General features: G+C 41.9%; 1 protein-coding gene across 1 annotated transcript; it reads left to right on the plus strand.

Annotated features, from left to right (window-relative positions):
* Window positions 1-13,168: 13,168 nt before the first annotated feature.
* On the plus strand, window positions 13,169-13,831 carry LOC113837606 (histone H3.v1-like). The gene is given in 2 exon segments (XM_027432225.2): window positions 13,169-13,586; window positions 13,588-13,831. Coding segments are annotated over 2 exon segments (576 nt in total). The 5' UTR covers window positions 13,169-13,182; the 3' UTR covers window positions 13,760-13,831.
* Window positions 13,832-14,224: the final 393 nt, after the last annotated feature.

Consider the following 14,224-nt stretch of genomic DNA (forward strand, 5'->3'; position numbering starts at 1 on the left):
TGCACTGTTATTTTCCAACCAACACCAGGTCAGGCACAGTCTGTAGTCCAAGTACTGTACCCTCCTCATTCTGGAGCTGGTAGGAGGAGAGCATGAAGCATTCTACTCTTATTATTCTGTTTGGGTGACTTTAGGATTCTTGGTATTCGAAAATGTTCATACACTTATTAGCAGATTCATTAGTTCTAAGTTTACAAATGTCATTAGTAATGCATGTGTTGTTATTGATCTGGGTTACAAGAATTTTATTATTTTAAAAACAAATGAGAATGACTTCTGTCTTAATTTATAGAAGTCACAAGATACTGTAACATTGAAATTGGAATTTCCTGGGCAGTTGTGAAAGAACTTGGCAATAACTTGAACAACAAAAATAAAATTAACTTTTGATTGTTTTTCAATGTTAAGTGTCTCATTCTGGCTAACTAATTAAACTTTATAAAGGTAAATAGTTTCTTTTTACCCAAAACCCTTCACTGAGCACCTTTTGTTTGAAAAGTCCAGTGTTAGCAGGGGGCATGGCAGAAACAAGATCTCTCCTTACCCGTGGAAAAGTGGGACATAGTAGAAGCCTGGGCTACTACTCCCTGTACACAGTGTGAGGGCAGGATACATTGCCTTGTCAGGAATACAATGAGAAGTTCTTTCAGACCATGACCACTGGTTCAGGAGGTCTGCAGATAGATCTTCTAGGGCAAGCAGGCCAATGCAGCTCAGTGTTGCAAACCAAGACAGTTTGGGAGTCATACTCCTATAGTAGGTAATTACCAATACGGAGTCAGGTAGAAATATAAGGGTATTTAATAGAGAAAAGCCTTACTCACAGAGCGAACCAGCCAGCCGGTGGTAGTCTGTACAGCAAGAAGCAAAGAGAAACCGAAACCGAAAACGCAGTCCCCCTACTCACTCTGACCACGCCCTCACAAGCCCTCAGGTACTCCTGTAGCCAGCCCCTAAGAAGGCGTGGCTACAGCTTCCCCTACAATTCCCCTTTTAGTCTAAAAGAGGATTAAAACTTAACAGTATAAAGGTAAAATATAACTAAACCCTAAAGTCATAAACAATAGGAAGCTATTCCTAACTAGGTATATACACTATCCTAAGTGACAACAATGGGGAAAGGGGGCGTAGCATTCTCCAAGTTACTTCCTGCTGAAATGGGACGTTGATAGTCATATGGGGTCCTGTAGAAAGAAAATGTTAGTATCCAGTCCATGTTAGATGGGATTCACTTGATTGAAGGTCTCGCTTGAAATCCTCAACTTGATTGAAGTCAGTACCCGAACCTCTGGCCGGAGTGTCAGTTGAAATGGAGCAAGTTGGATCCAGTGCAGTCGAGGAGATGTGGCCCATTTTCTTTCCAGGGTGTCCAGGGATTGCTGTCAGGCAGGTCTTCATTGGCTGTGTGGGACTCAAACATAAACAGTTAGCAGAGAAATGTTTGCTTGTGTATGTACACATGCTAGGGAATGCAACCATGAGAGCATAACAATTATGAAAGGGTGTACACCTTGAGAGAAAGATCCAAGAAAAGACAAAGACAGTCCCCAAATTCTTCTTTTATTCTGTATTACATCAATTGGCTTCTTGATACAACACAGAAACACTAAAGCTTAGTTAAATAATGTGCTTGGATTTTAGAGGAGGAAAGCCAAATCCACCTCTAAATCCAGCATTGGTTTAATTGAATAGGGACTAGGAAATAAAGAGAAATAGAGTTTTTTGAGAGACAGCTGTAAAGTTTACCGTATGGCACATTCCTTCTATTTGATGGTTATAGCTACCTTGTCTTCTTAAGTATCTACCCATGCAGTGTCCTTTGCCTTTTGAAGATGAGTTTTCCTGTGAAGATAAAAGCAAAACATTTCCCTTTCCTTTGGGAGGTTTCTATTTAGTTTATAAGATATACCTTAGTAGAATACCTGTCATTTGTCCTCGTTGAGAGGTTTTTCCTTTTCCAGTCGAATCTTGATCAACTTTGATGGTATCCAAAGTTTTTCTTCTCCTGTAGAAACCAATGCAAAACCCCTACCCCAACGTAATACATGTCCTGGTTTCCATGCAGAGGTTAGTACATCTTTGAAGTATACTGGCTGATTGAGTTCAGCAGTTTTTTCCGTAGTCCAGTGTCTTTCTGCAGCTGTTTGTCCTTTTTCATTGGCATTAAGAAAGTTTAGTGTTAATAAAGCATTATGCAACCTATGTTTGGGGGGTTTAGTCTTCCAAGCTTGTTTGTTGAGCATCTCCTTAAGTGTTCTATTAGATCGCTCAACCACTGCTTGTCCTGTAGGATTGTGTGGTATACCAGTAACATGCTTTATGTTATAATATTTGAAAAATTGTTCCAATTTCGTAGAGACATATGCTGGAGCATTGTCAGTTTTTATTTGTGCAGGTATACCCATAACTGCCATCACCTCTAGCAGGTGTATAATAACAGAATCAGCTTTTTCAGAGTTAAGAGCAGTAGCCCATTGGAACCCTGAGAATGTGTCTATGGTATGATGCACATATTTCAAATTTCCAAACTCTGCAAAGTGAAACACATCCATCTGCCAAACCTCATTTCTCCGAATGCCCTTAGGATTACAACCTGCTGGCAATGGAGTTTGATTATAAAAGGAACAAGTAGGACAGTTTTTGACTATCTCCTTGGCTTGTTGCCAAGTGATAGAGAAGTCTTTTTTGAAACCTTTGCTATTTACATGATGTTTTTTATGAAATTCTGAGGCTTCTAGCACACTTCCAATTAATAAACAATCAATCTCATCATTGCCTTGTGCTAGTGGGCCTGGCAGACCCGTATGGGATCTGATATGTGTAATATACATAGGATTACTTCTGTTTCTGATAATTTCCTGTAATTGTAAAAACAGAGAAGTTAATTCTGTATTATCAGGAACAAATTCTGCAGTCTCAATATGTAACACGACTCTCTCTGCATATTGAGAATCAGTAACTATATTAAGAGGTTCTGTAAAATCCTTAAGTACCATGAGAATTGCATATAATTCTGCCTTCTGTACAGATGTATATGGACTTTGAACTACTTTACTTACCTCACCTGCTTTATAACCTGCCTTACCTGATTTGTTGGCATCAGTGTAGAAGGTAAGAACTCCAGAAATGGGAGTTTGTCTTACAATACGTGGAAGAATCCAGACTGTCTTTTTTATGAATTTAATTCTGTCAGTTTTGGGATAGTTGTTGCTAATTGTTCCCAAAAAGTCAGTAAGAGCTATTTGCAATATTCATTATCTTTTCCATAAGGAAGAAATTTCTTCATTAGTTAAAGGTACTATAATTTCTGCTGGATCTTTTCCAGTCAGCTGGCGAAGTCTTAATTTACCCTTTAAAATCAAATCAGAAATCTTTTCTATATATGTCTTTAACTTTTTATTCTGTTTATGTGGCAGAAATATCCATTCCAATATAGTGTCTTCCCTCTGCATCAGAATTCCAGAAGGGTATTCTCTGGATGGCAAGATAACCAGAATACAGTCTAAATTAAGGTTTATCCGATCTACATGTGCATTCAATATTCTGTTTTCTACCCATTGTAACTCTTTTTCTGCCTCATCAGATAATATTCTAGGACTGTTTAGGTCCTTATCACCTTTAAGGGCCATTTTTAAATGCTTTAAGTCATGTCCTTCTACACCAATAATTGTCTGTAATTGAGAGATTTCCCCTAATAATTTCTGAAGAGAATTAAGAGTTTGATACCGGTCTCTCCTAATTTGTACCTTTTGAGGTCTGATTCTCTGTAAGTGTATCTTGTAACCTAAATAGTTAATAGAATTTCCTCTTTGTATCTTTTATGGTGCAATATGTAATCCCCAACGAGGCAGAACTTCCTTCACTATTTCAAACATACGTTCCAAAGTTTCCTTATTAGAATCTGATAAAAGAATATCATCCATGTAATGATAAACAAGAGATTGTGGAAATTTCTTACGAATTACTCCCAAAGGTTGCTGTACAAAGTGTTGACACAAAGTAGGGCTATTTAGCATTCCTTGTGGCAAAACCCTCCATTGATATCTCCTAACTGGCTGTGAATTATTAAGAGTTGGTACAGTAAATGCAAATTTTTCTCTATCATTTTCCTGTAACGGTATTGTGAAAAAACAGTCTTTTAGATCAATGACTATGATAGGCCATCCTTTAGGTATTAAGGAAGGTAATGGCATTCCAGGTTGCAGAGAGCCCATTGGTTGAATTACCTTATTTATAGCTCTCAGGTCTGTCAGCATTCTCCACTTACCTGACTTCTTTTTGATGACAAATACAGGAGAATTCCAAGGACTGGTAGATTCCTCTATATGTCCAGCATCTAGCTGTTCCTGTACTAACTTTTCTAAAGCCTCTAGCTTCTCAGAGGTCATAGGCCATTGTCCTACCCAAACTGGTTCATCTGTAAGCCACTTCAATGGCAGGGCCTTTGGCTCCTCTGAAGGTCCATCATTTGTACCTAGTTTCTGTACAGCATGGATGGTTGGTAACCGTTTTCCATAGCGTCTTACCAGATCTTTTTCATAATTTGTATCTGACACTGGAGGAATATTAATCTGAGTATTCCATTGCTGTAAGAGATCACGACCCCAGAGATTTATAAGCCTAGCAATGATATCCTTTTGAAAAGTTTCAATCTCCTTAATCATAAAAGATTCCAAGCACGTTAGTGAATCTGTAAATTGCTCTAACTGCTCATCTACACGTTTTTCTAGGTCTTTCATACGATCATCCTTAGACAGCATCTGGATGGCATGGAAACTGCCTTCTAGGTATTGGAGTCTAGATTCCAGGTCATGATTTGCTGATTTTGAGTCCTCAGCAATCGACCGTATGGACCTATGTAATCTGTCAGCCCTGTACTGTAAATTATCTTCCAAACATTCAAATCTAGACTCAAATTTCTGATCTGCTACCTTGGATGCTTCAATAACTGATTGAATGGCATTGTCCAATTCTTCAACCCTATGCTGGGTATTTTGCACCGTTGCATCTAGTTGATGAGTAACATTGCCTATCTGAGTTTCTAGCTGGCTACAGATATTCTTTAGCTGGTCATGGTCTTCTGATAGCCTAGCCTCTAAGGCCTCAGACATGAAGGATCTCTCTGTGTTTATCTTATCATAAATATGCTGTATCTCATCAGACAGCTCTGTCTTTAGTGTATTAGACACAGAGCCAAGCTTATCATCCAATTTCTGTTCCACTTGCTGCACAATTGTGGTCTGACCTAATCGTAAAGCTGTTATTTCCTGCAAGCAGGTGGTGAGGTTATCCTTATCCCTATTCCTGTGTCCTCTGGCTAGTAATACTATTTGTACCAGCAAGCTAACTGCCATTATGGCATATAGGCCAGTAATTGGCACATTAACATCCTCCTCAAACAGTGAATTCACGTAATAAGCAAAAATATTACCAATTTTAGCAAATGATAAATATTCCGCCATAATTTTACCTGATTTCTACTCCAGATGCAGTAAATATATTTGATCAGCAGGTAGCACAGGCGTTCAGTTATTCCGAGGCGTTTGGCAGCAGTCGGTCAGCGGTGGAGAGAGGTCACAAAAGCGGCTGCGCTTATCTTAGAGAGTATACGGCCTTGCGGCTACAACCACTGAAACAGATTCGGCTTTCCCGCAGGCCAGGGGAAGCCACAGCTGAAAGCCGAGGCCTACCTGGACTCTAGGCAGCTAGAAACTGTCTCTGAGCTGGGTGGATGGTTCTGAGCAGCTCAGCAGCAGTGGGTCGGCTGCTAGCCGGGAAAGCCTGTGGAGAGAGGGTGCTTTCCGGGCCTAGGCGGCGGGCCCGATGGAACTACAGCCTGTCCCAAATGGGGTGTGGGTTTCCAATATCCCGCTCCTGACACCAGATATAGTAGGTAATTACCAATACGGAGTCAGGTAGAAATATAAGGGTATTTAATAGGGAAAAGCCTTACTCACAGAGCGAACCAGCCAGCCGGTGGTAGTCTGTACAGCAAGAAGCAAAGAGAAACCGAAACCAAAAACCCAGTCCCCCTACTCACTCTGACCACGCCCTCCTGTACTCCTGTAGCCAGCCCCTAAGAAGGCGTGGCTACAGCTTCCCCTACATACTCCCATGGTAGTTCACAGGCTTTGTTCCTACTATTCTAGGGGATCTGATACCAGTTTCTGACCTCCACAGGGTTGAGGCATGCATGAGGTGCACATGTAGGCAAACAGACTTATTTACTTAGAAAAGGACATTAGCTGTTAAGTAAATGATAAGCAAGCTAACAATCCACAGACCAAGAAATGTTGGGTAAAGAGGAGGACTCTTAGGGGAGATGCATAGATCTCCATGAGAAGGGGAAATAGAATAAATTTTGCTGGTAGGCTGGGAGCTGATGGGGACAGGAGCTTGGGGGATCAGGTGGGGGGAGATATGTAGGGAGAGAGTCCATGGAGACACAACTGAAATTGAGAAGCATTGGGAGTGTGTGTGTGTGGAAACCTATTACAGTGGAAACTTCATGCAATCTCTGATGATGACCCTAGTGACTACTACTAGTAATGGAGGATATGGAGTCTGAACTGGGCATCTTTTGTAGCCAGGCAAGATTTACAATGTTGGGACTGGGTTACATTTGGTTAAGTTGTTGACCAAGGGTGTCCCAGACTGATGCTAAGACACAGGGTTATTTTCTGAAAGCTGACAGTGGACACTGATTGCTGAGGACATCCACAAAGCTCATTGAGCTTACGGAAGTTGACTTGGTGCCTGCATGGAGCTTTCACCACTAAGTTCTTTTCTCCTTGTTGCGGAAAGATACTATGCAGGTTATGGGAAAAGAAAACTAGCCATCAACCTAGCCACAAAACCCTCAACCTATAATCTATCCTGCCTGCAGGGTGTGCTAGGGCAATGGTGGTGCAGAACTTGTGGTAGTGGCCAACAAATGTTTGGTTTAACTTGAGGTCCACGCCCTTAGAGGGAGCCTATGTCCCACACTGCTTGGATAGCCAGAAACCAGAGACTGGAAAGCACAGAGAGTTAAGGTAGAACCAAACATGACTGGCAAAAAACAACAACAACAACAACAACAACAACAACAACAACAACAACAAAATGATTCCTAATGATATTCTGCTATATCCATAAATCAGTACCTTGTCTAGTTGTCATCAGAGTGCCTTCATCCAACAACAGATGGGAGTGGGTACAGAGACCCACAGGCAGACATTATGTAGAAAGAGAGTTTAAATTGGAGGTCTCTCTTAGGTCACTTCCCTCAGAGATCAGGGAAACCCATGGAAACGAGAGAGGAAAGATTGTAGGAATTAGAGGACACTTGAAGAACATAGCCCACTGAATCAACTAAGCAGAGCTCATCTGGACTTATAGAGACTTAAGGGGCAAACACAGGGCCTGCATGGGTCTGCACCAGGTCCTCTGCGTATATGTTATAGCTGTTAGCTTGGTGTTTCTGTGAGACTCCTAACAATGGGGGTTGCCTTGCCCAGCCTTGAGATGAGGGCTTTTGCTTTGTCTTACTGATTCTTATTTGGTGATGTTTGGTTGTTGTCTCTTTGAAGCCTGCTCTTTTCTGAAGAGGAAAACAGGGGAGTGGACTTGTAGGAGAAGGGGGGTGATGGATTAACTGGAAGGAGCAGTGGGAGGAGAAGCTGTATTTGGGATGTATTGTATGAGACAAGAATCTGTTTTCAAATAAAGAATGTTAGTCTGCATAAATTGCAAAGAAATTTTGGAGAAAGATTCAATCCTTGAAGTTTATCTCAAAATTTCTAGGAGTGTACTAAGCTGTGGCTTACATAGTGAGTAAGTGCACAGCAAACAATGTTGAACTTATGAAAACTAAATTTATTATGCACTTAACTTTTAAAATACACTATTTAAAAATGATAATGATAATAATAATGTGGGACTTGTCACTGCCTGGGTCCTGGGTAGCTAAGTGTCTAGATGTGGGCTTTTCTATCCACATGCCAACAATTACCTTTCTTACTGCCCCTTTCCCCAATCATGTCTCCCTGTGCCTGCCCATCCATATCTGCTGCTTTTCTTCTCGTCTGACCTTCCTGCTGCCTTTGAAAACTAGAAAGGTTGACCTGCCTTCCTTGTAACACTAAGCATTGCTGCTCCATGCAGAAGTCTCCTGACGCTCCCACATCTCACCCTCAACCCCTGAATGTGCCATAGTCAGAGATGATCATATTGGGCTGAGTTTTAGAGACTCAGGAGTCCACACATTATATCTTCCCAGTGACCTAGGAATACACACTGACTTGGTAGATAATTTGCTGGTTCCAGATCTATTACTCTGATAGTTGGTGACTGTTTTTGTTGACCGAAGGAGGACTTTGTCTCTCTGGTCAGGTTTGTAATTTATCAGAAGACTTTGAATGAGAGATTGAAACTGATACAATAGTGGTTTGATGAACCATACTGTGCTGGCTAGTTTTATGTCAGCTTGACAGAAGCTACAGCTATGTGAGAGGAGGGAACCTCAATTAAGAAAATGCCTCCATAAGATTAGGCTGCAGGGCATTTTCTCAATTACTGATTGATGGGGGAAGATGATGGGGAATGTACTTCTTTGTATGTTTATCTTATTGATTGTTGAATAAAATACTGTTTGGCCAATGGCAAGCAAGGACTAGGATTCAAAGAGGATTCTGGGAAATGTAGTAGAGAAGTGATGATCCAGGCAGGAAGTGACATGGCAAGGAGACTCATATCTAAGCGAGGAAACAGGAAGTATGCCCTCTTTCCCCTCCGCTCCTGCTCCTGTGGCACAATGTGATCCACCAGCAAGGAGGGACGCCAATAAGGCGTCCGATAAGATAAGTCTTATAAAATATATAGATTTATGATAATTAAGACTGAGCTAACAGATGAGAAGTCCTAGTCTTTGGCCAAGCAGCTTTGAACCTAATACAAGTTTCTGTGTATTCATTTGGGCCTAACTCAGGCAGGCGGCTGGCGTAAAGCTCACACATGGCGGTGGGGCTCAGGCAGCTTTTGGCAGAAAGATTTATCGTAACAGGAAGACCCAGGCCATTGTGGGTAGTGCTATTACCTGTACTGGTAGTCCTGGGCTTTATCGGAAAGTAGGCTAAGCAAACTACAAGAGGAAAGCCAGTAAGCAGCAACATTGCATGGCTTCTGCATCCACTCCTGCCTCTAGGTTCCTGCCTTGTGTGAGTTCCTGTCTTGACTTCCTTAAGTGATGAACAGCAATATGGAAGTATAAGCCAAATAGACCCTTTCTACCCAACTTGCTTTTTGGTCATGGTGTTTGATCATCTCAGCACTCAGAAATAGAAATTCCAATTAAGCCACACACCTAGACCCAACTGATTAGTTACACAGACTTTTGCTTTCTATTGAAACCTTAACCTCATTTTAGGATTGTGAAGACAGACTTGGAGATGTAATTACTGGGTCTCTGTTTCTCTTCCCAATGAAGACAATGAGTAAATCTCCTTGCTCATCTTTTAACTATTAAGTTTTCTCATTGATTGTCCTACTTGAGGATGAATGTCCAGATCTCACTTGAGCATGCTAGAACACAGGCTCTGATCCTAATAACTCTGATAATATTATTTGTGTGCCTTCTGGTCACCACACTAGTCACACTTCATTGTTGAGAAGTCTTGGGCTTATCTAGGCTCCCATTTCACCCAAGCATCCACAACTGCCTTTATTTACACCCTTAGGCATAAGCTCTGTGACAATTGTAGGCAAAGTGTGTTGCATCACTATGCATGGCCCCTTAGCTTTACTTGCAGGGGAGAAATGTATACTCTCAGAGGGGATAACTACTGACTTCTAGGGCTGGCTTAAGCTTTCCCCATATACATCAACTGTCACCCATTGTTCCTGGGGCTTTCTGGGTTGCTGTGGATTAATATAACTCCACTATCTGTGAAAGCCAAATGTTTTCACATCAGCAAAGTATCCATGAATCTATTCTTGTTTCCCTGTGTTATCCTTACTTCATGCAACTTTGATCATGCAGTTAGGGGAAGAACTAGAGTAAGTTACAACCCATGAGAGCACCTTCCTCCAAAGGAGGGTGCAATGGGCATCAGTTTCTTTTCATTCATACTTCTAGTAAACCATCGTTCAGGCTGTAAAGTCTTCCAGAGGCTCCCAAGTACAGCATTAAGTTTTTCTGTGTACCTAGGAACTGTGGTTTCATGTAAATCTTGTCACATAGGCATTTGTTTCATATGAAGGGCTCTTCTGTCTATTTCCCCTTATGTTCCTAACTTTAAATGTCTATTTCCTACTGTATTCTTCCTTGGGTAACTTCAAATATTAGCTCAAAGTCAATTGCATAACTTATAATCTATAACAGAGGCCACACAACTATTAACATAAAAGAGACACACCATTCCATTCCAGGGAAGAGAGACTGTCCATGCCTTTAAGTCATCTTTTATTCTGTCAATCACTGCTTTACACCTTGTGTCACATGACTTTTTTCCAAAATGACGAGAAGAAAGTATTTTTCACCACAGATATAGAAGACACTGATAGACCAAAGGAATAACTCCACTTGCCCAAGTATTTGAACTGATGAATTTATTGAGGTCACTATAGAACCATAGATGACTCAAAGGCAGCTACACTCATGGGCAGTACCATGAACAACCAAGGAATAGGCATACCCTTGAAACATCGTTCACGTCATGGATGGGCCCCCAAAGGGCTAAAGCAAAGAAGAGTGTTACCCAGAGCTTTGGACACAAAAAAAACAATCACACAACTGAAGAATCCCCTTGGGCTATAAACAGACAGATACTCTACCAAAAAGTCCAACTCCAGGCAATTATTTAAGTAGAGAATGAGAAGAGCCTCTTAAGGATCCCATGAAGCCTCCTAACCCCATGACTCTTCTAATCAACAAATGCACACTAATGGCCATCAGGTTTCAATTGATTTAGTTACATCTTGCTAAACAAGTAGGAGCTTTGATTATAACAGAGCATTTGAAAACCAGGTATCAAAAAATGAGCATGTCTTGGGCCATGAAAATGAACTCTGTCAGGAAGAAGTGGAAACTACTGGCATTTCCTTATCATCCACAAAAGACTGACACTGAGTTGCAAGCAGAACCCCACATGTAAATTCAAAGCACAGCTGAGGATGTGACCAGTCAGTAACATAACAGGGTTTGGAGTCACATTACCACTGAGGATGAAGTGGAACCACACATGTATTTCCATGCTTGTGAACAACCATACTCTGGAGACAATCACATTCTTTATTTGGATTTATCTGAGTAGATCCAAGAAACCAGAAGAAACAATTTGAAGAAACCAATGTGAGAAGATGTGGGGGAGTTAGTGTGAAAGTATCAAGGGAGACTAGGCCACATTATAATGAAAGAACAGTCACCTAGGGACCTATGTGTCACAATTAATCTTTATGATACCCAAGCTTGAACTGAGAACAGATACTTTAATAAAGCATATAGAAAGAGGTAACAACTGTCCTCCATTTAGAAGTGGGAGAAAAAAAGGATTCTGTTTCTTAGCTGATACAATAATAATCCTTAACAGAATGTGCTTGTAGACACACAGAAGAATCCTTTTCTAGAAACTGGAACTAATTTGTTCACTCTTTTCAGCAAAAGAATTATATCTGGACATTGGGTGCCATATGTACAGTTGGGCTTTTCTTTGGGCCACCAGCTCACACACAAAAAAAGACATCTCCATGTATTAATCATAAAATTAATTGTATTAATCATAAAAGCTCGGCCTTAGCTGAGGCTTGATTCTAACTAGCTCTTTTAAATTAAACACCTTTCTATTAATTTACTTTGGCCTCATGCCTTTATTACCTCATCTCTGTACTTCCCATCTTGCTTGATCTGCATCTCCTTGCAACTGTGCCTTCTTCCAAGCCTGGAAATCCTGCCTAGCTATTTGAGCTATTGGTCATTCAGCTTATCAGAGTGACACATCTTCACAGTGTACAAAAAGATTATTCCACAACAGTTGTCCCCCAGTAAACTCTAGAACTCAGTGGCCACTATTTGTTGGGCATCTCTAGTGGAAGCAAAGGCAGTTTGGACTATCTTGAGGCATGTTTAGTGGTCTGCAGTCCAGAATATTTCTGATGTCCAGTCAGAGTGTAGGCATGGACTCTGCCACCAAGCTGGTCCTACCTGTTGGGCAAGAGCCAGAAAAAGAGACAAAATATAATTCTTCCGAGTCACAGGTGTATACAAGAGACAGTTTGGTGAGGCAAGGTGACCAAGTCGGGACACAAGGTCAAGCTGTCCAAGAGAGCCTGGAACCTGAAGAACAGAGCCAACATACAGCCAATGAGGAAGGTAACACCAACCTCTTTCTACTGCCCTTCCCCAGGAAGCTCTGGACCATGGTACACAATGAGGCCTTCCAGTCTTTGAACTGGAGTGACAACAGAGACAGCATCATGATTAAGGTAGACATGTTTCAGAGAGAGGTCCTTCACTGCAGAGCTGCATGGAAGATTTTTGAAACGAAAATCCTGGAGCGTTTCATTCGCCAGCTCTACCCGTATGGGTTCAGTAAGATTTGCCCAAAGGATTCTGCACTCCAGTTTAGAATGAACAGAAAAATGATGGTAAAGTACAAAGTTGTTCTTTGTCTCCTACTTGTGCTGATGAGATCATCTTCCTATCTGCACACCCCAGGAGTAAAGTGCTTTAAGCTCCTCATTTAGCAGGGATGTTGTTTACTGATTGGTGAAGGTAAGAGACTTCGACTCCGCGCTGCCCCTTAGATGTCTGCAGGGAGGCAGACAGTCCCCGAGAAGCTAGTTAGTGTCACATATATAGTCACCACCTTCACCTATGAATCATTTCTCTTTACTGGGGTCCTTTGTCATCACATAACCCCTCTCCCCAGCCACTTCAGTCATTTTCTCCACCTCAAAAATGACCAGTGTAATTCGGTGGGGTCGCTGTAGCTGTATTACCAATTGGCTTACCTAGTCCATTTTGTTTCAGGTCTACAGAACCTTCAACTTTCAGAGAGACAAACCAGACCTCCTGAAGATTATTAGGAGGAAGAAATGGGTGAGCAAGGCAAAAAAAGTGCGGTTGAATAAGGGCCGGGCCCAAAGAAGGTGAAGCTTTTACCTACCAGACGTTCTCCAAGGTTCCAAAAGAGAGAGCACGATGGCATGAAGTCCCAGCAGCGGGGGCCCAACAACCAGACACCAGCAGGCAACCTTTCCACCCGGCTTTCTAGTACATACAATCAGAGCAACATCCCTGAAAGTGTCCCAGACAACTGTCCACCTCAGCAGACAAGTGTCCCATGTGGAGAGGGCACATCGGATAATGCTACAGTCCCTCCTTTAGCTACGGGGCATGTGCCCAGTAGCTCCTCACGGTACCTCAGGTATGGCTATATGATGTCAATGTATGACACCTGCTATTCCATCCTGAAAGCTGCCCTCTCTGCCATATCCCTAAGTCAGTCCACTGCAGAGGAAGGGGAGGAGGAGGAGGAGGAAGAGGGAGAAGATGATGAGTGGGAGGACCAAGAGGAGGAGGAGGAGGAGGAGGAGGAAGAGGAGGAGGAAGGAGGAGGAGGAGGAGGAGGAGGAGGAGGAGGAGGAGGAGGAGGAGGAGGAGGAGGAAGAAGAAGAAGAAGAAGAAGAAGAAGAAGAAGAAGAAGAAGAAGAAGAAGAAGAAGAAAACTCAGAAAACACTTGTATATTCTGTGTGCTGTTCAAAAACAAAACAACTTCATAAAGTCACAGGCCATAGAAGACAGAAAATTCAGAATTTTTTTCCAAAATGAACCAAGTTTTGTTCTTACTAAATAAAAATAGATCTCGAGGTGGTAAACAAACATCTTAAATTTGATCCCGGAGTCTGTGTGCTAAGCTTTCTAACCTTGGGCTGTGTTCTCAGGGCCTTGGCTTCTACACCATTGGGTCCTCCTTGCCATTTCATGGAGACAGCAGCAACATTTTCATGCCCTCAGTCACGTGGGCATCAAAGGGTATGGAAACTGACCTGCTGGTGTCACCTCACATTATTCTGGTATCTGGAAGCAGGAGACTCCTTTCCCCTGGGTCTGCACTCCCAACAGAGGTCACCAGGAAGTTTCTGAGCAGGAGCTGAGGGTCACTGCCAAGTATCCATTAGCCCTGTATAAGCACACCTGAAATTAGCTGCCTATTGGATAAGGAATGAGCACCATTATACCCTGGC

Source organism: Cricetulus griseus, chromosome X (assembly GCF_003668045.3).
Source record: "Cricetulus griseus strain 17A/GY chromosome X, alternate assembly CriGri-PICRH-1.0, whole genome shotgun sequence".
Classification (NCBI taxonomy): domain Eukaryota; kingdom Metazoa; phylum Chordata; class Mammalia; order Rodentia; family Cricetidae; genus Cricetulus; species Cricetulus griseus.